At 41.3% G+C, this 26,420-nt stretch overlaps 3 protein-coding genes across 6 annotated transcripts in view; 1 reads left to right on the top strand and 2 right to left on the bottom strand.

Annotated features, from left to right (window-relative positions):
• Window positions 1–480: 480 nt before the first annotated feature.
• On the top strand, window positions 481–2,849 carry LOC116397988 (piggyBac transposable element-derived protein 4-like). The gene is made up of 2 exons (XM_031873940.1): window positions 481–840; window positions 1,106–2,849. The coding sequence occupies exons 1-2, from the start codon at window positions 659–661 to the stop codon at window positions 2,847–2,849; spliced, it is 1,926 nt and encodes a 641-aa protein (XP_031729800.1). The 5' UTR covers window positions 481–658.
• Window positions 2,850–4,019: 1,170 nt separating this feature from the next.
• On the bottom strand, window positions 4,020–6,821 carry il17d (interleukin 17d). Its single transcript, XM_031873958.1, has 2 exons — window positions 5,297–6,821; window positions 4,020–4,995 (listed from the first exon to the last, which is right to left on the bottom strand). The coding sequence occupies exons 1-2, from the start codon at window positions 5,596–5,598 to the stop codon at window positions 4,683–4,685; spliced, it is 615 nt and encodes a 204-aa protein (XP_031729818.1). The 5' UTR covers window positions 5,599–6,821; the 3' UTR covers window positions 4,020–4,682.
• Window positions 6,822–6,920: 99 nt separating this feature from the next.
• ift88 (intraflagellar transport 88 homolog) overlaps window positions 6,921–26,420 on the bottom strand; it is a 20,256-nt gene continuing 756 nt past the window's right edge. The window contains exons 2-26 of one of the 4 annotated variants that reach the window (XM_031873953.1): window positions 25,927–25,989; window positions 25,309–25,368; window positions 25,150–25,203; window positions 24,823–24,883; window positions 24,583–24,652; window positions 23,690–23,780; window positions 23,261–23,365; window positions 22,904–23,006; window positions 22,367–22,713; window positions 21,315–21,385; window positions 21,133–21,219; window positions 20,490–20,589; window positions 17,940–18,026; window positions 17,612–17,798; window positions 17,218–17,326; window positions 16,923–17,073; window positions 16,523–16,638; window positions 15,478–15,530; window positions 15,162–15,227; window positions 14,959–15,065; window positions 12,681–12,753; window positions 11,802–11,855; window positions 11,011–11,049; window positions 7,778–7,879; window positions 6,921–7,323 (exon numbers count right to left, since the gene is read on the bottom strand). In XM_031873953.1, coding sequence (XP_031729813.1) covers window positions 7,202–7,323; window positions 7,778–7,879; window positions 11,011–11,049; window positions 11,802–11,855; window positions 12,681–12,753; window positions 14,959–15,065; window positions 15,162–15,227; window positions 15,478–15,530; window positions 16,523–16,638; window positions 16,923–17,073; window positions 17,218–17,326; window positions 17,612–17,798; window positions 17,940–18,026; window positions 20,490–20,589; window positions 21,133–21,219; window positions 21,315–21,385; window positions 22,367–22,713; window positions 22,904–23,006; window positions 23,261–23,365; window positions 23,690–23,780; window positions 24,583–24,652; window positions 24,823–24,883; window positions 25,150–25,203; window positions 25,309–25,368; window positions 25,927–25,989 — 2,478 coding nt within the window. In that variant the 3' untranslated portion in view covers window positions 6,921–7,201. The remainder of the gene's footprint in view (window positions 7,324–7,777; window positions 7,880–11,010; window positions 11,050–11,801; window positions 11,856–12,680; window positions 12,754–14,958; window positions 15,066–15,161; window positions 15,228–15,477; window positions 15,531–16,522; window positions 16,639–16,922; window positions 17,074–17,217; window positions 17,327–17,611; window positions 17,799–17,939; window positions 18,027–20,489; window positions 20,590–21,132; window positions 21,220–21,314; window positions 21,386–22,366; window positions 22,714–22,903; window positions 23,007–23,260; window positions 23,366–23,689; window positions 23,781–24,582; window positions 24,653–24,822; window positions 24,884–25,149; window positions 25,204–25,308; window positions 25,369–25,926; window positions 25,990–26,420) is intronic. The other 3 variants (XM_031873955.1, XM_031873956.1, XM_031873957.1) reach the window with 3 other exon arrangements.

The raw sequence follows: 26,420 nt of genomic DNA, 5'->3' as shown, positions 1-26,420 counted from the left end.
CTTTATTTTATATCTCTCTGTAAATTTAAATATGTTTTTACTTGCACTGATTGTTGATTGTTAAATATTTGCACCTCCCGTCATGTCAAATTCCTTGTATGTTCAACATACCATGGCAATAAACGGTTCTGATTCTTTATGTCTCCATGCTCCACCGGTTACCCCGTGTTTAACGTCACATTGCAATGATTTGTGGGTAATTCCCTTAGGTTAAGTCAGCATACCATGCTGACTTACGGAAAGGGCTCAAAATGTCTGCAAGAGAGCCTCAAACACTTGACGATTTAACAGTGGGACAGCCCCAAACCCTCACGGACTTCGCGGGAGCGGGCCTCAAAGTCCGTGGTCCGTGGGTACATCCTAAGTCTCTTAATTGCATCCCCGTTTCGCTCACTTGTGTCCTTTCCTTGCGCCTTAGTCCCTCCCCCCAGGGATGCATGGAGAGACGCAATGAAACCATGCGAGGACAGAGGAAATGACAAATCAGAGACTTTGGATGTATCCCGTAAGGGGGGACATTGGGATTTGGCCTGAGAGTAGAACATGCGCCATTACGCACGAGTGACCTGCAGCACGCAGCTGCATCTTGATTTAGCGTCGCGTGTGTAACTTTTACGGTTATTTTTTCACTAATTAGTTGAAATTTATTTTGAGAAAGATGTTGAAACGAGGATCGAAGACGCATGTCCCTACGGAGGAAGTCCAGGAGATGCTGGAGGACCCTGGAAATGTTTGTCCTCATGATTCGTCCTCACACGAAGAAGACCTCGTGCATTCCGACAACACACCGGACAGCAGTGACTCGGATTACTATCATCCATCATCATCATCATCGGAAAGGTATGATCGTCTTATAAATGTTATGTATCGATTTATTGGTGTCGAATTTTCTATCTATCTAGCTTTCTCAGGGCAAGGGTTTTATGGTCAGATTGTATAGTGTGTGTGTGTGTGTGTGTGTGTGTGTGTGTGTGTGTGCATGCTCCCGTGCTCCCCAGCACAGTGTGTGTATTTATACCACTTTATTGCTTTTACATGTATTACACTTTCAGAACCAGACCACTGAATGAATACATTTGTTTTTCTTCCACATTCTGGTTTACAGTGATGAGGATTACGAGCCACCCCTTGCCCGTGTCCCAGGACCTTCAAGGCCCCCACAGCCAGCAGCATCCCCTCCCCCCACGGCTCTACACACCCAGTCGTTAACACCTCCCCCGACCACTCGGCAGAAGAGAGGACGCTCCTCTGTGGGAGCTTCTGCTCCAGCTACCAAGCGTGGAAAGAGTAGGTTGGCATCTCCAGAGAGTGAGGAGGGGGACAGGTGGCATGACAGAGAGGAGGAGTGCATCAAACCTGACCCTCTCAGGTTCAAGCCGGCCAGGACCCCAGGCCCCACATTCAACACCACCAGAGCATGGTCTCCCATCAGCCTCTTCCAGCTTTTCTTTTCAGCGTCTGTTGTCCGAAAAATCATTGACAACACGAATGCCAACGCTGCCAAAAGAAAGCAAGCTGGGTTGAAGTGGGAAGTGCTCACGGTGAAGGATTTTTACATATTCCTCTCCATCATCATCTTCACTGGCCTTGTGACGGTCCACAACAGGTCTGACTACTGGAGGAAGAAATGTCCGTACAACTTCCAGTTCCCCGGTGACAGCATGACACGGAACCGCTTTGAGTCCATTTTGTGGTCACTTCACCTCAGCGACCCAGAGGAGGACGAGGAGAACGACAAAAAAAGGAACACCGCTGAGTACGACCGGCTGTTCAAGATCAAGCCGCTCTACACGGACATGGTGACCGCCTGCAAAGCCCATTTCCAGCCGCACCAGAATGTGTCCATTGACGAGCGGATGGTCAAAAGCAAAGCCCGTATCAGCATGAAGCAGTACATGAAGGACAAGCCCACGAAGTGGGGTTACAAACTGTTTGTGCTGGCTGATTCATCGATAGGCTATACCTGGAACTTCTTTGTCTACGCAGGTAAAAGTGAGTCCACCACAGGCCGCGGTCTGAGTTACTCAGCAGTGATGGACCTTTTACCTTTCCCTCTCCTCGGTAGCGGCTACTTGTTGTACACAGACAATTTCTACACGAGCCCCGCTCTCTTCACTGATCTGTCCAAAAAGAACATCGGCTGTTGTGGGACCATCAGGAAACATGTAACTGGCTTCCCTCAGACCCAGACTAACAACCTGCCCAGAAAGGCTGAGAGGGGGGACATGCGTTGGATCCGGAGTGGCAACCTCCTCTTCGTCAAGTGGATGGACATGAGAGAGGTAGCGATGTGCTCCACAGTGCATCAGGCCTACAGTGGACAGACGGTGAGGAGAAAGGTGAAGGAGGCTGGGGTGTGGCAAAAAAAGTCCATACCAGTTCCGGACAGCATCGTGGACTACAATCACAGCATGGGGGGTGTGGATTTGTCCGATGCACTGATCGGATTTTACAGCGTCCGCCACAAGACGATGAAGTGGTACAAGACTTTCTTTTACCACTTTGTGGACATCGCTGCTGTGAACAGTTATCTTTTGCACAAGGAGCTGTTCAAGTTGAGGCAGGACCCCACCCAGACAAAGCCCTTCACCCACAAGACCTTCAGGGAGCAGTTGGCCAAGGAGATGCTGGAGTTTGCTGAAGGCTCAGCAGCCACCGCTCCCCGCCCCCGCCCCTCCACCATCTGCATGCCCATGCTTTTCGACAACGAGGTCAGAAAGTATTGCAAGAGGTGCCACGAGGCTGGAATGCCACGGGTGAAGACCTCCTTTCATTGCAGTAAGTGTATGTTTCCTCTCTGCCTCACCTCCAAAAAGAACTGCTTCCAGCTGTGGCACACTGGACAATAACTTCCTGATGGACGGACCCCACCCAGACAAACCCCTTCACCCACAAGACCTCCAGTAGATTCTAGAGTGCATGTACGGCTCAGTTTCTCCTTCATCCATCCATCATTTTCAAGCAGCCTTTGCACAAGGAGATTCTAGATTGCGGTAAGAATTCACGCACCATCAATGCACATTACTAACTTTGCTCCTTTTCTGAAGTCTCTGTGCTTTCTCTCCTCACAGGTTTCCATGGATCGTGGTTCTATCTGGACTCTGGTTGTGCCCGACACCTACTGCTGTTATTATTATTCGTTGCATTGCTATTAGTATTGCCAATACCATTGCTGCTTTTATTATCATAATGATTCTACTATACCCACTGTTGCTGTTATTTTTGGTAGTTGTACTCTCATTATGAATCATTTGTCATATGCATTGAATGTGTTGTAACTCTGTTATGATGTTCATTCTGTACACATGACATATTTCAGTTCTGTCCATCCTGGGAGAGGGATCCTCCTCTGTTGCTCTCCCTCAGGTTTCTTCCCTTTTTTCCCCTCAAAGGGGTTTTTTTTTGGGGGAGTTTTCCCTGAACCGATGTGAGGTCCTGGGACCTCATACGTGTACAGATTGTAACGGCATAATGGAGGATTGTGTAAATAGTTTATTGGTTTTACGTGTTTTTACAGTTTGCTAAGGTCTGGTTGAATTTTCCAAAACAAAAAAGGCCAAAAACTGATGTGTTGAACACCGTTAGTAATATACAAGTGAAATATGTAGTTTGGTACATGAGGTTTTAGTACAGGTTTCCAAAATGTGCATTTGAGCACATTTTGGCACCATGTGTGCTACTTGAAACCTCGCCTGGACTCTCTGTACTTAAACCTCTCTAACTTTGTTCTGCTTCACTTTATCAGAGTGAACCTTTGCAGAGAGACTGTTCACATGTTGTGCTATGATTTGGGAGAGGTTTAGACCTGCAGCTGCATCATTCCAAAGATAATCAGCTTTTTTTTTTCTTTTTTTTTTTTTAGGTGAACCTGAAACTTTTTCATTTGTGCTGTGTGCCATCTTCATTTACTCTTAACCAGTAACATATACACTGATATTTACACGTCTGAACTAATCTCACAAGTGTTCCCTTTATTATAACACCAACATTATTCAAATACACCTTGTGGTTGCAAAGATACTTTCAGTATGGGTATTAGAATAGGCTTAGAGCTCGAGAGGTTAAAGTGTCGCTGGTGTAACCTGTTGGAACCCGACGTGACAATGAGGTCTTAAAATGTATAGAAATGCTTTTTAAAGAGACCTTAAAACATCACATTTAACTTAAGGATTCCTGTGTGATGCCTCATCAGAAGCAACTGTTCCTTAAAAACAAAGAAGCGGGAAGAATAAAGTTTATAGGTGTTTATTTTCCCCCTTTAATGATCTGATAACACCAGCTGGTTTCTGGGATGTCTTCAACGAGGCGCTGCATCCTGAATATGAAACGAGGAAATATAAAAGCGTTTTCTTTTTGTAAAATGATGAAGTGAGACAACTACCTGCAAACTGAGTTTGAGAATTACAAACAATGATCTGGAATATTTGTTTTGATGTCAAGTTATTAAAGTGTGTCAGAACAATGTAATGAATGAACTTGCAGTTTTATACACCAGCAGGTGGCAGCATTGATCAGATCATTGATTAATAACGAGGCATTTCATTCTATTGGTTGGTCCATATTTTCATGCAGATGCAGTTAGAGGGGCTTCTGCTTCAGATAGAACTCCTCAAATGGTTCAAAACGTCACGTCAGTGGATCAGGTGTAGAACACGTATCAGGACTATACAGCCCGGCTTCCTTCATGTCGTCTTTCCTGCAGAGACGAGGCGTCCGGCTTTGGGCTCTGGTCTCTCCAGACTCTGGTTGCCGTCCGTCTCCTTCTCCTGCAGCGGCACACAGGTGCACCCCACAGCGATGGAGATGTAGAGCTCCGTGTAGGAGTGGCGGCCTCCGGCGCAGGAGCCCGCTCTCCGGAGGATGACGGAGGGAGCGTAGACCGGCGTGCTGCGGTAGAGGTCGCTCTCCTCTCCGTACGGGCCGACCAGGCAGCCTTTGCACAGGCAGTACGCCTCCGGGATGTAGCGGGGGTACCGGGCCGGGTTGTATGAGATCCTAAAAAAAATTAAGGTCATAAGCTGATTTCTTCCTCCAGCTCTCTGTGGAGTTACTTTTGTGTCTTTGTTCAATCAAACAGTAAAATAAATATCTGATATTTAAGTTTTATTTGAAAATTTGAAAAACTTGAAATCCAAAAGTTCTGTTTAGAAATCCCAAACTATTGTTTACAAATCCGAAAGATGTTTGGAAATGTAAAAGTTGAATACAAATGTTTTTCAATGCAAATGAAATATTGCACATTTCTAGCAAAATATTATATTATATATTATTCCTTTTACGCTGCACCTGCTCTCACCTGTAGGCCCAGGGGGAGATGCTGAGCAGGTTGACCGGGAGGCGGGTCTTGCTGCCGGCCGGGGAGCGTGCGGTGGTCGGGCAAGTCAGGTTGAGTTTGTCTTGCGGCTCCAGCTGCAGCGCGTGATGGAAAGCGCTCATCACTCCCACCGAGAGCCGCCCGAACATCTGCTCCAGGATCTCCTCCGGCAGGTCCAGGCAAGCCCGGGTCCTGTTGGCCTTCTTTCGTACCCGGGGAGCCCCGGACGACCAGCCGGCCAGCAGCAACAGCAGCAGCAGCAGGACGCGGGTCTGATGCGGCATCACGGAGCGCTTCTCGGTACGGCGTTGCGCCAAAATGCGTGTATCCACGGAAAAAACGTTTCTGTGCGCGCGCACTCCCTTTCACTGCCTTTTTTGAAAGCCGACCTGCAGATTATCAGAACACAAGTGGCCTCCTCCGTTAACGACACAGCCTTTACCGTTAACAGGTTATAATCCAGTGAAATGTTGGAGAGTCCGCGGCAGGCAAACAGTCCTGAGTCCTGTCTGGGACACCCGGGCACAGGCGCGCCGCCAGGGAAACATTTTGGCAAACCGCGTCCACAGTGTTGCCCAGCCAGGACTAATAATTGCCTCAGAATTAGAAATAATTACCGAGTTAGAAGTTGCACACCTGCTGCTCTCAGCTTCAGAAGAGAACGGAGAGTTTTCCTGCTTTTCTCCCCCCAACGTGTGCGTAAAACCCGATGGAAGCGTTTGGAACAGTGAGATTCAGAACGAGTCTAAACCAAACTGAAGCACCGACAGATAAACTCCTGACTTACAAACATCCAGCCCCGGTAATAAAAGAGGCAACGCAGCTCCTGACGGGAGTGGGAAGTCCAGACTGTTGGCTGAGTGCGCTCCGCTGCTGGATCTTGGCTTCACACCAGAGTCTTCTTCACTTACAGATAAACTGGATCCAGCTCTGGTCAACTAGTGTCACAAAGATCTAGCACTTCGAGGTCAAACCACAAATCATTCTGAAATGCTAAAAGAACGTGAATGTGTCTTTTAGTCTTTCCATTCCTCCCGTCACCTTAAATGAAAGTAAAAAGACATTTACAGCTCAAGTTAATACAATTTATTCTCCACTTAATCTTCGGTTTAATCTGCTGCCTCATTAAAATAATCGACATTAATAACTCAGATTGTTCGTGAGCTTTCTCTACTAGAAAAAACAAACAGACTCTTTCTTGAATATGTAAAATATTTTCTCTTTTAATTATACAAACAAACGACAAAGAAAGACAATAATAAATAGTGAACCACAAATAAGTACAAAATGTAAAAAAGGAACTGGGTGGAAAGAACGGATTACATAAGTCAGTTGTATCTGTTGATGGATTTTCCAGAAGGCTCACACACACACACACACACACACACACACACACACACACACTCACACACACACATGGAAACATACATCACAGTCAAAAATATTACGACAGCGATATGTTTTCATTGTTTTTGGCTCCGTGACTAAAAAGCTGCGGTTAAATGCCGCCTTGTGTTTCGGGGCGTTCACACTGTTGTGTGAGAGGAACTTGTTTCCCTCCTCGAGAGGAACAGTTTGTCCAGAAAGATCTACGATCTCTACACACTTCATCAGATATGAATGTAAACACATCCAAAGAAAAGGTTAAAACCTGCTTTGTGATTGTTTTCAGTCATTCAAAGTGAAAGAGTGGAAAATAAATCCAGAATGCTAAAATTCACTCCATGTGACCTCTGGACTCAGAAGTGGAGCATCAGAGTCAGTGGAGCCTCATTGAGGTCTTCATCCTGTAACATGTATGTCGTGTGTTTTTAGCTGAAGAGTATAAAACGCTTTGTTTTTGTGCTTTTTGTGACAAAGGAGCAAACGTCCCGACAGTGACGGCAGCTACTCCGGCAGCAGGTCGTCTCCCAGCTCTTCGTCTGCAAAGCCGTCGTCCTCCACGCGCCACTTGGCCCCCGTCTTCGGTCTCTCCATCTGAGGCCCCAGAGGGTCCACGTAGGACGCATCTGCACACGAGAGGATTTTACTTTTATCAGAAGTCATGAGCCCCGTTATCGATCTTAGAAGTTTAAGAGCATATCTGTCTTCAAATGTCTTCACAAAGCAGCGAGAGCTTCTTAACGCAGGGGCACACATATCAGGGGCAGCATTTCATCTCCACTACTGGCTCCATACAGTCTATATTTAAATCATCAGCGAAGAAAAACAAAAAGCCAAACACCAACTAACAACAAGAATACGCAAGATTCATCAAAACTGCTGAAGTGGCTCGTCTCTCTCTCTCTTTATTTAGTATGTAAATATGTGAATATGTGAATATGTGAATATGTGAGACGGGTGGTTCAAGTGAAACTGAAGAACACAAACGGCTCACAGATAAAAGGGAGAATAGGTGAGACGCAGCTTGTATCGTGTAATCTGTCACAGAAGGGAAGAGAGAGAGAAACCGTGCTTCCTCACCTATTTCTTTTGGGCTGCTGGCCTCGTAGGGCTCATTGGAACCAGGAAGTGACCTCATCTTGGCGCTCAGCCGCTCTCCTTTGCTGCTGCTGCGGCCGCTGTCTGCAAAAACACACACAAACACACACTCAGAACCACTGCTTTAAAAAGCACATTATTGAGTATATTTAGCTGATTCTGACAGTAAAGAAAGGTGTTTAAATGTTCCTCCAGCTGGCAGATAAAAGCGTGAGAAACTCTCGTGACTTTTGGATCTTTAACACATTTTTAAACTAATAGAACTCGAAGATTCACGGAGGTCAAACTGAGAGAGACGTTTTTATCTCACACTGTGAAAAGTCAACATGGTGGAGATGTGAGACAGAGACAGGACGTTATGAAACGTCTGAGTGTGTGTGTGTGTTTTGTCTTGACGAACCCACACAGCGCCACACACACATTTTCACAAAAATTTCAAACAGGATGTGTTTGTCTAACATATTTAAATATATAAAATATAAATAATGCAGTATTTCTCCAGACAGGACGTTAAGTGGTGATAATGATACAAAGTAAACAAAATCAAGACTAAACATAAAAAATATGTTTTTACTTCATACAAATGCAGCACAAAGTGCTTTAAAATAAAGGAAAATAGACATAAAGATGGAAAATAAAACCCACTCGATAAAATCATATTAAATAGAATGCAAATTATTAGATGGGACGTAAAACCCACTGAATAATAATAATATTAAAACCAGTATTTGCAGCAGCATCTGGGTCTTTCTGGTCTTCTTTTGGTTCCTTTCTGAATCATTGTTGGAGATTTTAATATTTAAGAGGAAAAGTATGAAAAGTATTTAACCTTGCTGTCACTGGTCTACCAGCCAAACAGAACCTAGAACCTAGAACCTAGAACCTCGTCTGTGTCGAGGACACAAAGTTTCCCCCTCAGGGTACTTAAAGTTGATCTTTTCCTTTTTTATACATTTTGTAAAGATGAATGAAATAAATAAATAAAGGTGAACATTTAGTATCTACAGTATTTTGACTCCTCCTCTGGCTCGTTAACTAACTAACTATCTGATGTGTGTGTGTGTGTGTGTGTGTGTGTGTGTATGTGGGGGTGGGGGGGGTGTAGCTCGTACTTTATTGGTAATTATAACCAAAAGTACGCTACAGATCAGCCTCACACCAAACTATTTAAATGTCCAATTATACTCCAAACACAAATATGTGGTTTGAGTTTCAGAATTTCAGTTCCATTTTCCAAATGAGCCGTTGAGCAAGACTATCTGGTGTCTGTGCTGCAGGTTTGGATGTCGGGCTGACGCAGCGCTGCAGTGAGCTGAAGGACAGATGTGATTACACTCAACAGCGGCAAACATCTGGCTGCCAGGTAGCCGAGGAAACCGAGGAGAGCGAGGAGAGCGAGGAGAGAGAGGAGAGCGAGGAGAGAGAGGAGAGCGACGGCAGAGAGCTGGAAAACAGGATCCAGAATCATCTCTCACGAGGCCGGAACACGTTAGACACTTTCCTTTTCCTGGACTCAGCGGTGATTTGGTTTCTCTCTTTCTCTCTCTTATAATACACAAGAGTCAAGACACGACGGGCTGGAAGCCAGACATGGAAATGATCGTGTGCAACAGTTTCCACCATTAAAGGTGAAATGGTTCGGGTCATAATATTTCAGAAGTTTTCTTTTTTCTTTTCAGAGACGAGGATCGATATCGATGACTCAACTTTCTGGCTTTTGAAACTCACTTTCATGCTCAAACGTATTCGGAAAAAGCATTTTGAAAACTGCTATTGCACAGAGAGAATAAGAACACCAGAAGTTAGGGGAGAAAAACTGAAGAAAGTCAAAAACAAACTGGACTCACACTTCACTTCACACAGAAGAGAGGGAAAACTCTCAGGTGCACTTGAGGTTTTACTCAAATATCTGAAAGATTGAGCGATCCCGCCCTCCTCCTCCCCTCCTCCCCTCCCCCCCTTCCTCCTCCCCTTCTTCCCCTTCGTCCTCCTCCTCCTCCCCTCCCCCGCTTCCTCCTCCTCCTCCTCCTCAGAGTAAACACTGATCGCAGCCCAACATCACAGCTGCCTGTCAGGAGATTTCTGGAGCAGGTTCAGGTGTTTTAAAGTTTCTGAACTAAACTTTTCCACTTCTGATGTGTCGGTCAGACACAGTGGCATTAACTCCTTACAAGGTATGATCGTGCGCATGCAGTACCTTTATAAAATAAAAACGTTACTAAACTGATGTAAAGCCAGTGAAAGGGTGTTTCTCTTCTTCTTAAATGAAGGAATGAACGTGCTTCGTGGGTAAAGGAAGTACTCAAGTAAAAATACAAATACTACGTTTAGAAATACTCTGCTACGAGAAAATAATCTTGTAGTCAAAGAAAAGTACAAAGATATTGACATCAAAACATAATGGCCCTTTTCAGAATCTTATTATTGGTTTATAATTATTGTTGCATTAAAGTTAGGGTTGGTTATCATCTTCAAAAACATTTTGTTATATTTCTTAAATTCTTATTTCATCCCGACAGCGATCAATAAATCAAATGCTCTTTTAAGGAATAAGCCGCTCCGATCATTTTATTAGATCTGAATCAATTAATTTGTATTAATCATATAAATCTGCAAAGTAACTTAAGTATTAAAACAAATGTAGTGCAGTAAAAAGTATAATATTTTCCTCTGAGATGCAGTAGAGTAGAAGTATAAAGTAGGAAATACTGAAGTAAAGATCAAGTACCTCTAAACTGTACCTAAGTAAAGTATCGAGTATTTGTACGTTTTCTATCATGTTGTGTTCTCATGAATCATCACGTTAAACATTTCTAATGGAGAATTAAAATACAGAATTAATGAAAATGAGTCGAACAATCTAACGGTTAAAATGAACCTTCTGTCTGAAAATAAATAAATAAATAAATGAACATGAGATCCAATGCAGAGAGTTTAGTTCATCACTGATGCAGATTGATTAAATAAGAAAACAACACAATGCTAATTTAAACTAAATATTCATATCACCAACTCTCACTTTGTTAAATTCTAGATTTATCACAAACGTTTAAAACTCCGGACGGCAACAAATGAGACATTGTTGGAATGAAACAAGTAAACTCTAGTGTGTGTGTGTGTGTGTGTGTGTGTGTGTGTGTGTGTGTGTGTGTGTGTGTGTGTGTGTGTGTGTGTGTGTGCAGATCTCAGAGTCCAGAAGTACAATCTTTACGTACCTCTCCCCGAGTCCAACAGTGGACTCAGTAGTTTAGACTCTGGAGAGCAAACAGGAAGCACGAGAGAGAAAACAGATGAAGCCGGAAGAGACGGAGGAGCAGAAAGAAAGAAAGAAAGAAAGAAAGAAAGATTACAGCGCTGGAATAAAGATCACTGCACACGAACAGCAACAAGAGGCGATGACAGAGCGCTGAGAGCAGCTTTCATTCTCTCACCTGCTTTCACATCCATCTCTGATGAGCCGTAACAAAGTGAGAAGAGGGTTTGAACTCAAAACGTGTCAGAAGCAATAGGAAAGGATACAAACACGCTCCACCCAGCTACAGATCTGGCAGCACGAAACTAAATGGAAAACAAGGTTGACGTGTCACTGATGTAATGTATCTGGACGTGGAGGAATAATGGAAGTCTTGGCAGGGTGAGGCTGAGCTCACATCAGCAGGTGCATGATGCAGATATTTAACTACAGTAAAGGACTCAGCTGCACAACAGAGAGAGCTAAAAGCTGAACCTCGTTTACAGCTTTTGGCAGCTCTGGAAGTTCGTCTGGATTGCGTTTAGAAATCTGCCGATGAGCCAACTTTGAAGCAGCCAGTCTGAGAGAATGTGTGTTTGTTGTGTATCTGTAGTGAAGGAGTGATAAGACTTCCCTCCTGCTGGAGCTACTGAATACTCTTATCCTACAGCAGGATGAGGCTCCATGGTCAACGTTTACATCCACAATCCCACAACAGCTGCTCTCGTGCACTTTAACCCGAACACTACAGAGGAGTGGTGTGTGGACGTATACCCGGAATAACGCCGGCCTTCTTCGGAGAGCTGAGCACCGGAGTGGAGACGCCTGCTGTCCAGCAGCATGTGTGGACGACAGACAGGAGAGAGAGGTGATGACGGACAGGAAGTGTTGATTATAGGCTTCGATTCTGACTTAAACCACCAACATATAAATAAAGTATCACACACTTAAAGCCCTGATGCTACTGTTTTTTAATACTTCAGTATTCAAAATCAACCAAATCTAACTTCTCAAATGATAAATGTTGTTTTTAAAATCTACAAGTCCTTTTCTACGGAGGCCCTGAGGGGACATGGCAGAAAAAAAACAATAGATAAAGAGAAATGCTTTTGGGTTCTCCTGAGAACTTTTGAGTTCTCATGCAAAACTTTTGGGTTCTTCCAAAAACCTTTTGCGTTCTTTCGCAAAACGTATATGTTTTGCATTTAGAGTCCTGATGACCGCTACAGTAGCTTAGAAAATAACAATATCGGGCGTTGAATTTGATGATTTTCCTGCTCATCAGACCATGAACTAGAACTAGCTAGTCAGCGCATCTCGCGGTCCCTCGGTCCTAGGAGAGTGAAATAGTTCACCCATCTATGATATGTTCTCCCCATGTCTCCTGAGATGTGCCTTACTTTTCAATATAAAACATCAGAACCTGAACAAGCACAATTCTAGCTTTAAGCTCTTGATTTTAAAAACGTTGTGACACATTTACAACGGTCCCAAACAGAGCTGATGTTTAAAGTCCACACTTCTCCCCAGATGTTTGAAGACCTTTTAGATGAATTACTTCTGCACCGGACCCTCCGGACCCTCCGGACCCTCCGGACCGACACACAGCCGGATCTTTGTATGTTGGTGGTATTATGGTGACGACAGACTCACCAGCACTGCCGGCGCTGCCTTCTCTTCCTTCTCGCCGACTTCTGGCACTGCCCTCCCGCCCCGACTTCACCCTCTGCAGGAAGAGAGGAGGAAGAAGAAGGGAGGGATTAGGAATGAAAAGGTTTTAATTTAAATAAAATCTCTTTACGCTATAAAGTTTTTAATCAGATCAGGATTCTGTGGTGAATAAAAACACATTTTATGCTAGACTGTTGGATTCTGGAGACATCTTTTAGTCTCTCCATGTGTGTCTCATTAATTAAGTCAGTCCAAAACTATTTTAGAAACAAAAGCTGAGCAGAAACATTTAAATAAAAATTCAAGTGGAATTTGACCTTAATAATTGAGAAAACAGGTATACTGTAAATGTCGCGTGTACACCTCAGCAATGAGCAGTTAGCAACAAAGACGGAGACACAATGTTTAAATAATAAAACAAAGAAATGTACGGAAGCCTTGAGAGGCAAGTGAGAAAAAAAACATTTTATTCCTTTCATATTTATTTCATCTGTGACAACAAGTCAAACCAAAAGTTTTGGGAAGTGAAAGCGTTTTTTGTTGTTGTTGTTGTTGTTGTAGTACTCATTTCGGCCACAAGAGGCTGAAGTGCACCGCTACAAAGTTCTTGAGGACTAAAAGCATTCCTGTTATTTTCCAGGTGAGGTTTAATGTCTCCATGGACTCTAAACACAAAGTACAGATATAATGTGTGAGCAAGTTATGTAACATTAGTCTTTCTTTTGGATATAAATGTATTTTAATCTTCCCGTCCAGGAAATTCAGCCTCTTGTGGATAAAAATTGTATTAAAACAACAAACACTTTCCTTTCAACCGTTCAAAAGTAATCCTGACTACAATTTAAAAAAATTAAATAACCTGCTAGATTTATTTTTAACCCGTTTTCACAGATGAAAAGGAAGAAAAAGTAATTTAAAAAATGATTCTTGGATAAAAATAAAAACAAATAATTTAATGAATTTAAAAAGATTATCCTGGTAAAACATTTTTCCAACTGTTCTTAAGTTAAAAATAGACAAAATAACAGAAAATATTTTTTCCTCACTTGCCTCTCTTGACTTCCATAGGTTAGGTAGATAGAATTTCCATGGTAAAATAAGACATTTAACATAATGCGAATCATTCTCTCATTCATCATTTCATACACTGTGCTGCTCTGTGAGCAGGATCAGTTCAGTCTGGAACATTTTGGGATTGATGAGTCAGCGCTCTGGCTCTGTCTGCCTCTCTGCCGCTCTCTGCAGGATTCTTTCTCCGGGCTGATTTAAGAGCAGCTGTTTGTGATTTGACAAATTCGTGCTCCTCAGCCGTTCCCGGCTCTGACGGCACACGGCTCTGTTTCTCTGAATCACGCCTTCTTCAACAACCTGACTGACCCCGGACCCACCGGCCCGTCATCTATTCTGGGTGTGGACCTTAAAGGATAGTTTGGATGTTTAGTAGTGTGGTTGTATGAGGTTCTTCTCCACAGTCAGTGTTTTACTATAGTAGATAGAGCAAAGTGATGTAACAAGTGTCCAAACCAATCAGATACAAGCAAACTGTGCTCGCCAATCGAGGGACATGCAGACGTCTCGAGCTATTCTGGGTTTTGATCGATAATGAAAACACAGGCTTCAGTTCCACCATCAGAGAATACAGTAATAATCCTCCTGGCTTTCTATAACAGAGCCACGTATCTAACCCATTCAGGTGTCAGCCATGTGTTAAACAGCCGTGCATCACATATGAAGTGTCCGCTCTCCTCTAAACATGCTTAGACTCGTGGAAAATCAACAAGAGGAGAAATACAGATGTTTTTCATGCACTCCTGGAGCTGCAGTGACCACTGACCCGTTTTAAGGACCCCACATGTTTTCAATCAGCGTGCTCTTGTCCAGGAAAAGACGACAGGACGCCAAGACATCGGTGAGCAAAAGGTCATTAAGGAAAGCTCACTACAGGTCTGTAATATACCAACGCCAAGTCATTCACGAGGCTGCGTGATGTTAACATTATTCAGATGAATTCCTAATTAAGTTCCTCTTATGAAACTAGGTCGCTCGTATAAGGCTTTTGATCCTTAAAGGCACAGTTCACATTTTAGTTCGGACTCACCAAACACACCAGACTGCATCAACAGAAACAGTGGTTCTACCTCTCAGAACACAGATGCTGCTGGTGTACCGCTGCCTCCATCAGTTAGTGTGTTTGTGTTGTTGAGTGACTTTGGGGTTTGAATTCACCAGTCACTCAATCAACTCAAACTGAGCGATGTACCTGTTCTCTGATCTCCTTCATCTTCTCCGCTTTCTTCAGCTTGGTGGCGTATTCTTGAACTTCCTTCAACCCCATGTCTGTGCACAGCCTCACCAGGAAACGCAGGCCTGGACAAACACAAACACATTTGTATTTCCTTCACACTCTGATCAGTCAATCCATCGTCGTCTGTTTAAAGTCGTGTGAGGAACGGGATGACTTACATTCCACATTGTCTGGAAACTTGCGGTGAATGTCTTTATACGTTTCCAGAGCTTTCTGGTAGTTTCCTGTGAGGAAAAGAAAAGAAAACAGATTTATGTTTATAACTTTAATTGAGCTCGTTGCTCGTTCAATAGTTCTGAAACTGCCGTTTCTCCACACTTACCTCCTCAAAGTCAGTGAAGACACAACTAAACTTTACTAGATCAGAACAAACCTTCATCAAATAAACGAGTTCATGAATCTACTGTTCAGTCTCAAATTGACTGAGAATAGAAGTTTAAATGTTATTTGAAATATGTCAAGAATCATCCTCACCACTCTTTCTGTAGCAGCTTGCCACCATGAGCTGCCACTTCACCTGCGTGGGTCTGAGAAACACATCGAGTCAGTACGAACACACTGCACTGCGATGACTTCTCCTCATGAGGAAGAGATCGGTAGTTCAAAAAAAAAAAAGATCAATTCTGAATTCAGCCGGAAGGCTTCAACGTCTTTGTTCAAGAACAGAAAGAACGACTTCCAGATGAGAACAAGCTTCGTGTTTGATGAAAGAAGACGTAAATCAAAACAAGATGTAGTGAGACACGAATCACTTCATCGTGTCCGAAAAGTGTAGAAATAACATCGTTAACAGTTCTTACCTCCAGACGGTTAGATCACTGAACCGCAAACACTCTAAATAACTCGTTCATTATTATTGTCTTAATCGTATTGATCCTTATTATACCTATAGATGCATTTCATCGCATTTGACTGCACAACTTTTTAGTGTCGTTTTTTTAAGATGTATTAGTTTATTATTACGTTTATTTATACAGCACAGACGTTTTTAAACAAGGCAATTCAAAGCTGTTGACATAAAACATCGAGAACATCGAGACAAAGCAAAAAAAGAAACCAGAAAATGAACTTCAAATGCAATTAAAAACAGTAATTAAAGAGTTAAGAGAATAGAAAATGAAACCAAGCTACACAGGAATGAATGTTACAGCGTATTTATAGAAATGATTTGGTTAAATGAAATCAGGATTTAAAAGAAGTGAGCGTTGCAGCGTAGTTCCAGATATATGGAGCATAAAAACTGAACGCTGCGTCTTTACGTTTCATTTTTCACCGAGGACAGAAAGCAGACCTGAACCAGAAGACCTCAGAGGTCTGGGTATGTATTCTGGTCCTAAATATGTGTTTATATAAAACTACAACTTGAACTTGAGATATTTCTGAAGATGAACTTAACTTAAAAATACTCTCAAATTTGTTGGCCTTACTTTGGGTCTGAACTGCCAGTTGCTGCAATTATCATAAACTTTACACAAGTTTGTTATTCCCTTCTAAATGACTATAGCTGGTGGTGACTTACTGTATTAGCGTGGCTCTTTCAAAGTACGGAATGGCCTTCTCGCAGAACTTGGTCTCGATGTAGTAAGCCCCGAGCCACTCGATCACATCGATGTTGGAGGGGAAGTACCTGAAGGACTGGACGGCGACACAAGAGACACGTCGTTCCTGGTAAACTACTGGGATAAAGCTTTCAGTGATTTCTACTCTTCACACATGCACCACATTCAGGAACATTTCCGTCTGCAGTCTTTTCACACACGCCATGGCAATGCTGGAATAGATTGAGCAAGGGACAGTCCAGCAGGTGGCGCTGATGCAACACTTATGGAAGTCAACCGCCATGAAACTCAACAGAAGAAGAAGAAGAAGAAGAATAAGGAGAAAGGCGGGATGTACTTGTACGCAAAATATTGTGGTACCTCGTAGTAGCAGTGGAAAGCCTGGGACTTGTCCCCCTCGGCCCCGTAGAGCTCTCCCAGTTTGGCCAGTGCCTGGGGGTCTGTGTGGGTAACACTCAAGACCTGGTTCAACCACTCGATGGCCTGTTGGGGATCCTCCAGAAGCTCATACATGATGCCAGTGAGTCAAGGAGCAACAGACGCTCACATGGGAATGGACAGGTTTGAATCCCTTAATGGAAGAACGTCCCAGAAACATCTACAGATGTGCAACTGTACACACAAACACAGTCACATGTTCTTATTAGTAGGATACAGGTGGGCCAGCTGGTACATGACTTGGGCACTGTTCCTCAGAATGGCATGGAGCTTCAGGAAGCACTCCAGAGCTTCCTCCAGACGCTTCAGTCCTTTGTAGGTGAGACCTGGGACGAGTGGATATAGAGGCCAAAAACTGTCAATCAAGTAGATGAACTCTGGTCTGACACGATAAGAAGTTTCTTTCTTCTTGATTGTTTTTGTCAAAGAAGTCTCTTTGAAGAGAGCAATAACAGCAAGAGAAGGTGGTGAAAACATTGTGAATATAGAGTACACTCCCGTGCTGGTACTCCTCATACAACCCCATTTAAAAGAATCCAAACTATCCCTTTACGGGTACTATACTATAAATTGACCTCTGCGTTATCCACCACTGCACTACTTCCCGTTACCCAGGTTGTAGAGGGCCTCGGTGCAGGAGGAATCATTCCTCAGTGCCTCTTTGTAGAACTCTGCAGCCTTCTCATAGTCCTGCTTGACGAACACCGTGTTGCCTTTGTTGATAAGTGCTGCCGGGTTGTAGCGATCGGCGGTCATGGCGAGGTCGGCGTATCGGTCGGCCTGGTCGTAGTCCTTCTCCTGGAACAGGTGGAAGATCAGACATCAACTGTGCTGAAGTGTCCTTGAGCACTTAAGTAATATTTATTCTAATTCAGGGTTTTAAGCTTCGAAAATGAAAATCCAACCCCACTTTTAAATTCACCAATGAGAGGATCTTACCAGGAAATAGAGGAAAGAGAGGTTGGTGGCTGCAGCACTCTTCACTCTGCTGTCCTTCTTCTCAAATGTCTTCAGAGTCTCCACCGCCTGATCAACACACGATAAAAAGCTGTAAAAGCTGGACAGTAATACTGTAAAGTTCAGTACGAGCTTGACTTCCACAGTATGTAAAACACCTACAAACATCAAACATCAAACCATGACGTGAACCGAAGCTTCTCGTGTTTAGTGTGAGTTTAGCTGAGCTGGCATACCTTTAATAAATACTCTTTATTTTAGTAAATAACATATTGTGTCATGTATATTTTAAAAACGACAGTATATAAAGCAGACCAAAGAAACACCATAAACCATGAAGTGAATCACAATCTAAAGAGATACATATCGGCTTTGTAAAATAAAACTCCTCACATTTGATTGGTGGTTATGTCACTGTACATGCATTATATACTGGGGAGATTATCCCACAACAATAAGTCTTTAAAACCACCAGCTGCACTACAGCTGCACCACGACCACCGTCTATGAAGAGCATCAAAGCACCACACACATGCATCAGACGTATATATGGAGCTGCAAAGTGTTCACTATCAATTAAATAAACTCATAGTTATGACACATAGACACAAATATACAAAACAATAATAATTTGTGAATTGACTAACTCTTTATAGTAAAACGTTATTTCGTCCTTTGTCACTTTCTATTTTTTTATAATATCACTTCTCAAGAGCAGCTGTTGCACGGAGTTTGTGAACGGCTGAAAGTTAGCTTTACTAAAATACAAAGGGAACCTAACGTTAAACATCTAGATGCTGTCAATCACTCCACATGGCACCCATCAATGTGTTTTGTCTCATTAGACGTTATACTTATAACACACGTTTCTCAGGACTTGCTCACACGACATAAGTTATTAATAAATACTCATCTTTGTAGACAGACTTCTGATATTTTGCCCCATTTGTCTGAAATCATTTACAGAGTAGACTGAAACACACCGACAGAGGAAGTAAAAAGATCAGCTAGAGGTTCAGCTGATTGTGACTGTTTTAGTTTTTAATTTCCTTTTTAATTATTATTTTTTCCTGTTTACTCAGGTCTCACTTGTAAATGAGGGATCGAGCTCAATGTGACTTCCTGATTAATTAATTAAATTTTATTTATATATATATATATATATATATATATATTTTAATGATAGCACAGTGACAATGGTGATGTAAAATGATATGATTAAAATGTGTAATTATGAAATTAAACATGAAATGTGTTGATTAAATAAAACCAGACAGAAAAAGGGGCATTTTTAAATAAAGTACTAATTAAAATAATATTCAGTTATTATTAAGATTAATGATGAAATTAAATTTCAGAATAATATAGTTTAGTTTTAATAATTTCTTCAATTATTTCACAAATTGCTGGTTAATTTATATATTTTACACAACTTATTGATATGATTATTTATTTTATAATTTCTTTTGTATTTACTTAATAATAATAATAATAATAATAATAATAATAATAATAATAATAATAATAATTCCACAGACGTTGGCTGCTGCAGTTTTAACCAAAGTTGCTCTTGTTAAAGAAGGAACCGTTATATTAAATATTTGCTCTCTGCACACAGATTCTCCCTCCTGGTTTGTGGGTTTTCAAACCATTAACTGCTTCTCCAACTTCTCTCGGCAGAGCCGTTATTTGGAAAAAAGCAAAGGGAGTGAGGGAGGAAAAAAGAACCAAACAATCTAAACGTGAACACATAAACAGAAGGCACACATACCTCAACCTTAGGCATGCAGATGGGAAGGAAACGAGACAAAAGCAGGAGAGAACGGAGGGCAATGAGAACGAGAGTGATGCTGCACACTCATGAAACAGCATCAGATGTAAACAAAGACAAACGTGAACCACGCTGGTCAATAACCGCACGGTAACACAATGGTGAGGAAATAAAAAGATGGACAAAAATTAAACAAAGACCAGATCATCCATATTTTAGGTCTGTAAAAACTTTCTTTCTCCTTCATTTCAAATATAAAATGTTTTCCAGTTTTTATTCATCTGTTGACATTTATTAATTATACTTAAAATGTAGGTGTAAAATGCATGCTTTCTTCCACCACTTATATTTATTTTAACCTTCCTGTAAAAGGAAGGTTTTCTGTTTGCATTTCTTTTTAAATGTACAGCACTTTGAGGTACATAGTCTGTATGAAATGTGCTACTTCTTTCCAGGTTCAGATTCATAACAACACGTTTCTGCTTCGGTCTCTTATGTAACTGACTTACACTTTTGTAATATCATCATTTATAACGGCTGTTTTACATTTTAAGCATTCACGTTACATAATTGTGTTGAACTTCTGGCTTTACAACTCCATTCTCAAATATCAAATCTATAACAAGGTGGCAAATATTTGAGCGATACCGCGGCAAGAACCACAGACTAAAGGAGCGAGATTATTAATAATAATAATAATAATAATAATAATAATAATAACAAATTGAGTGGTATGGCCCTTTAATTCCGCTGAGACTCACCTGGTTGAAGTCCTTCTGTCTGAGGTAGGTGATGGCTTTGTTTATCTCCAGATCGTTGGCGAGCTCGACATACTGAGAGCTCTTCACCATGTCCACACACCTAAAACAAACACCAACACATGAACCGTGCAACATTTAATGTATCACGTGTAAAAACATGTAATTATTAACTCTATCTCAATGTGACCAATAAACCAGCTGCGTGGTAGCTTTAAATATTGTAGAGACATGTTCGTATGGGGCTGATGAGTTTATCTGATTATCTTTGACAAGTGACACAATATCACATTTTCGCCTCATATTTGTAGATCGTCATGGCCAAAAGAAATCGCGATACAAAATGTATAAGTTAGTCAGTGAAATAAATGAATCTTTAACATTGTTTATTGTGCGTTTTTGTTTTTGACTTTACAGGAAAATCTGAGATCTGATAAAGGGAATGAAGGGAAAACACTTGAAGACATCCAATGACACTCCGTCCTTCTGAAACATGCAGTTCAGCAGAAAGACGCTCTCTAATCAGACCCACGTATCAGTTAGCAGCTTGAACATCATGTTTTTGAGCTTCTGTCAGGGAGCCGGAGTCCTGCTGTACGTTACATACCCTCTGGTGTTAAGATGCGATATGAAAAACAAAACAAACCAGTCGAATCCGGTGGCAAAAGAAGTCTCAATGGCCGGAGCGATGAGCTTGGCCGCCGTCATGATGTACTTCTCAGTCAGGACTTTTCTGTGTAGAGTACACGGAGAGAAAACAACAACATCAGGCTGAGAAGGACGAGGCACAGATCATGTTCCGAGTGTTTTGTGTGACGTTTTTCTTACAGATCTCTCTCCATCGTGTGAAGTTTGTCGTTCTTGATGGCCTCGATGACCAAACCTGAGTCTGTGTCATCCTGAGAGACGAGACAGGACGAGATTTACATTAAGATGGTTCTTACAGGAGCCACGTTCAACAATCCTCAACGCTTTCCTTTGAATATTAGTATTCTGGTTCAGGACTCAGTTGTGAAGAGTAATTTTGTAAATTGACCGAACTGATTTGGTTATTCTTGGTGAGGTCCGAGGAGACAGATCATCAGTCATCTTGTTCAGCTAATAATCAGCAGCATTTTCAGCCACGTTGAAGGCTTCTTATTTTATCTTTATATACCACTCTAAATATTGTTCTGTGATTTTAGGAATATTGAATTAACTGACTATTACTAGCAGCCAGACAAAAAGCTATTGTGAGACGCTTATGACGTAATCACCCTACAAAGACAAACTAAATTAAGTATTAATAATAATAAACTTTACTTCTATAGCACCTTTTAAAACACCGTTACAAAGTGCTTTACAGTAAAACAGAACACGTTCTAAACACAAAGAGAATAAAAAGTAAACACATAAAAACAGAAAGTAAAATCGGATTAAATAAGTTGGTCTTTTTTTATTAAATCAACTTTCTTTAATGAATATAACTCGTCAGCTGCCTTTGGCAGCGAGCGGGAGAGCAAACTGTTTTTAAAAAGTTAAACGCCAACAAATAAAGATCAAAGCAGAATGTTTAGTTGGATAAAAAGATGTTGTGAATTTTGGAAATGATTGAATTTATCTTTTGGACTTCACAATGCTCTCTCTGGAGTTAATGGAAATGTTTGGATCACACCACTGGATTAATTCTAAAAAAACAGTATCATTTTAATAATATTAGCTGCAAACACAATAAATGCAAAAAGAAGAAAAGCGTCAAACGATTGATTTAGAACTTGAATGTCATCGTTATGGATGAAGCTTCGAACTATTGGGTTCAGCCCCACGAAGAGAGAAAAAGGAAGACGAACTGTTCCATAAATGTTTCATAAGTTTACATAAATAAACGTCACTGTACTCACATTAGATGGGATGTACTTGTCCTCGTCGTCGATGCCCAGAGGAGCTGAGATGAGCTTCTGAAAGGCCTTCTTCATCCTCTCCCGGTCACCGATGGCGTAGTAGCACAGGATGAGGTTGAAGCCCGTCTTGATGTTGGGGCTCTCGCTCATGATGTGCTCGAAGGACGTTATGGCGTCCGAGTACTGGCCCATGCGGACGAAGACCACGCCGATGTTCTGCATGATCTTGATCCTCATTTCCTTGTGCGCGTTGGAGATCTGATCCAGGGCCATTCGGTAGAACTTGATGGCCTTCGGGTAGCTCTTCTGTTTGACGTAGATGTTGGCCATGTTGACTTTCAAGCGGCCTGGTGGAGCAGCACAGACGTAGTTTGAGGGAAAACCACAGCAATGGAACAACTGATACAACAGATAATGTGACGGAAGTGACATTATTTGAGTACAATACGTGAAATATGAAATCACAGGATTTTCTGTCCTGCCTTCATAATTCAGTGGATTCATGATGGCAGCCATAGGTTAAAGACATCTGCTCACCTGCGTTACTGAACATCTTGTTCTTCACGATGACCTGGTAGCTGTTTAGGGCCTCTGGGGACATTTCATTGTTCGCATACTGGTTGGCAAGATTCAGCAGAACCTGGTGACGACAGACACGTTCAACACTTCTAAATCAAATCATAATAAAACTTACTGTATTAAACTGTAAGAGCATTTCTCTAGCACCACCAAATTTGAATGCAGAAAGATTAAACCTTTAAGTAACTGATAAAAACCAGGCTTAACGAGTGGATATTCCAAAGAGTGAAGAGTGAAGGAAGTTTACATTCCTTTTATCTACAGACACTGGAACAACTTGTGATATATGTTAAAATGATAACTGTAATTACTTACAGAGTAGGTGAGGTCTAGATTGATGTGGTCTGCATTGCCGGACTGCTCCCTCTGTCTCACCAGGGTTCTCTCCTTCCTCCCGGCCTCTTTGGCTTTGTCCAGAGCCTGCAGAAACACACCAGTGAGAGAACATTTACAGCAGAGACACACATCTTAAAGAAGGTATTTGAATGCTTTGGTTAGAACGGGTTTCTGCTGCACTTCAAGATGAATTACAAACCCTACATGTTGTCTAATTCAGTGTACAGGCAACTAAAGGCAAGTGAGCCAGAAGCTTTATTACAGTGATGACTTTGGTAGAAAATGTAAGATTTAGACTGAAGAGCACACAGAAAAATGAATCACTGCCACACTCGGAGGCCCTTCTCTCCAAATCCAAACAGACATTTCTTCTACCAAACAGGATGTTAAAGATTGACAGAGTCTGACCAGTTGTAAAGCTCCAACGCTCTGGGCCATGCAGCTCTGTTCTATCAGGTCGTTCACTTTCTTCTCCAGGATCTTGATCTTCTCCTCGGGCCTGCAGGACCACAGAAACAATAAACAATGAGCCATAGCGTCAGAGGCTTCCTCCACCGGCTCATTAGAGACCGTTCACTTTTATCTGAAGAGCGGCTGAAGCATTTTACTCTCTCAGACTTAAATGTACACTGGAGAGAATAAAAACGTGTTCCAATACATATTAGAATACCAGTTTGATTTATTAGCTAGTAGTAGTCAAAAATATAATATGTTACCCATGAATAAATTATTTTTAGTTCCATTGCGAGACGTGTTTCCTTGTAATATGAATTGCTTCTTTGTATGTAACAATTATATACTTTATTCTGACTGTATATGCATCTTTAGATCAAACACCTAATCTTAAATGATGCAGATATAATCTTAAACAAAACACTGAAACAGTTTAAGATGGTTTAAATGTAAACTAATAACCTACCTATTCAGCCAGGCATTGATCAAGAATGCTTTAATGACATTTTTTAGACATTATAGACATTTTATAATTGTATTTTATCTATTTTTAGACTTATTTAATTGTATTTAAGTTGAAAATTGTGATTCTAATTTTATTAAACTAGATTTTGTTACACGCAGTTTTAGTACCATTACTGTTATAGCTTTTAATGTTATTTTATTACATTTGTACCATGTTGTGTATTGGTCTCAAATTGTTAAATTTTAATATTGCTTTATTGCTTTTTGTCTTCTGTTGTTTTGACTCGTTCTGTCTTATTTTCAGCTTGACAGTCATCTGAGGAGAACTTTGAACCGCACTAACATGTATGAAAGGTGCTGTAATAAATAACGTTTGATCTCACGTGTCCTCGTTCTTTGCTTCAAGTGGAGGCGCCGGGCCTCTGGACTGACCCAGAGGGTCAAAGGTGGAGCCTGTAAATACATACCATACTTTATTGTTTGCATAGTTACACTCCTAGAGATAAACATAGAGGCTCAGGCTAATACAAACTGCAAAACGTCCTTGAGTTTATGAAGATTAGAAACAAAAGATTAACTTCCACAATGTAGACACAGTCTAAACATAACATAACATAACTCACCTCTGGTCAGGGAGGTGTAACCTGCTGCTCTGACGGAAGTCATCGGCCGGGCTGCTCCATCCTGTCATATTTTAAAAATAGCAAATGTTGTTGAAAATATATCATGATTTTTTTCCTAATTTGCTTAATTTTTCACAATTTTCTTCCCAAAAACAAAGCGATTGATAATGTTTGGCAGGTTCTTATTGAGCTTTGATTAAATGCATGTGCTCATAAAACCTACAATGAACCCGATATTGATCTAAAATCACTCCACATGAAGCACTGAGTAAGTGAGATCTGTCAACTAACGCTAAATAACCATGCGGGTCCATCGATCCTGCTCACCTGCACAGCTCCAGTCATGGGTCGGCCCATTGAAGAGGCCAAAGGGATCCGAGCCTTCATGAAACAAAAGGTATGAGACAGGTGAAATAATATAGGCACGTTTACCTGAAAATATAATTTATATATATTGTGAATTATTCCGTGTCATATTGTACTTACGCCAAAGGAAGTCGCTAGAGGCCGAGCTCCGATGGCAGTGCCAGGAAATTTGGCAGTCATCTGGATAATTAAAGACATGACATCTTATCATTAATATTAACTAATTAGTGCAATTAGGATGTACTTTATCCTCCTGTCTGTCTGTCTCTGTCTCTCTCTCCCTGTATCTGTATGTCTCTCTCTCAATCACTCACACACTTTTACAAACAAAAGTACCTCAAAATTAGTCTTAAGTACAGTACTTTAAAAAAAAAGTAGCAATATCAGAGTGTAGAAATACACAGTTACAAGTAAATTCCTGCATTACCAAAGTAAAAGTACAAAAGTAATATTAAAATATAAAATGAAAAGTTCTGAAAGTAAAAGCACTCAATATGCAGAATGGCTCATTTCAGAATCACACATATTGTTTATTACATCACTGTATTATAATCTTCAAAGCATTCATGTGTTCATCACTTTATTGTTGCAGCTGAGCTATTAAAGGTGGGGCTCGTCTTAAATCTTACTGATGGGTAGCTAGCTTAATGTGTAGTAATATATCATCGTGTATCAGTTGATTTTGCAGTCATAATCTGAATCTAAAACGTAACTAGTGACACTATAGCAGATACTCACCGGAGGTCTTCTTCCATGACTCGTCCTCACTGCCTGCTGGAAGCCCACATCATTCTCCAACTCCTGGAAATGTGTCAGTAATTAGTAATAATAATAATACACTTTATTCCTATAGTACTTGTCAAAACAAAGGTACAAGGTGCTTTACAACACAAAATAAAAATGGTAGCCAAACAATTAAAGCCAGTCTAATAGCAAACATTGAGCAAAAGGATCTACATATGAGAAATAGTAATATATAAATATAAAAAGGTTTTAAGAAGTGACATTAAAGATACAACTTTAATTTAAGCCACAAACCATGTGAAAGCTAATAAAAGTATGTTTTTAAGAAGGATTCAAAAGAGCATAAGCAGCCAGTCTGACCTCCTCAGATAGACAGACAGACAGAGAGACAGACAGAGAGACAGACAGAGAGACAGACAGACAGACAGCGAGACAGACAGACAGACAGAGAGACAGACAGACAGACAGAGAGACAGACAGACAGACAG

This window comes from Anarrhichthys ocellatus, unplaced genomic scaffold (assembly GCF_004355925.1).
Source record: "Anarrhichthys ocellatus isolate YVR2014 unplaced genomic scaffold, GSC_Weel_1.0 scaffold77, whole genome shotgun sequence".
NCBI classification, from domain to species: Eukaryota; Metazoa; Chordata; class Actinopteri; order Perciformes; family Anarhichadidae; genus Anarrhichthys; species Anarrhichthys ocellatus.
Note: the sequence above shows the minus strand (reverse complement) of the source record. Positions and strands in the feature narration are given on the sequence as shown.

What these genes read in the sequence shown, in the direction of transcription:
- LOC116397988 (XM_031873940.1), top strand. Translation starts at nt 659, where the DNA reads ATGTTGAAACGAGGATCGAAGACGCATGTCCCTACGGAGGAAGTCCAG. An exon ending in TCATCATCATCATCGGAAAG is followed by an intron (nt 841 to 1,105) that starts GTATGATCGTCT and finishes TCTGGTTTACAG; the next exon opens with TGATGAGGATTACGAGCCAC.
- il17d (XM_031873958.1), bottom strand. Translation starts at nt 5,598, where the DNA reads ATGCCGCATCAGACCCGCGTCCTGCTGCTGCTGCTGTTGCTGCTGGCC. An exon ending in ATCTCCCCCTGGGCCTACAG is followed by an intron (nt 4,996 to 5,296) that starts GTGAGAGCAGGT and finishes AATTTTTTTTAG; the next exon opens with GATCTCATACAACCCGGCCC.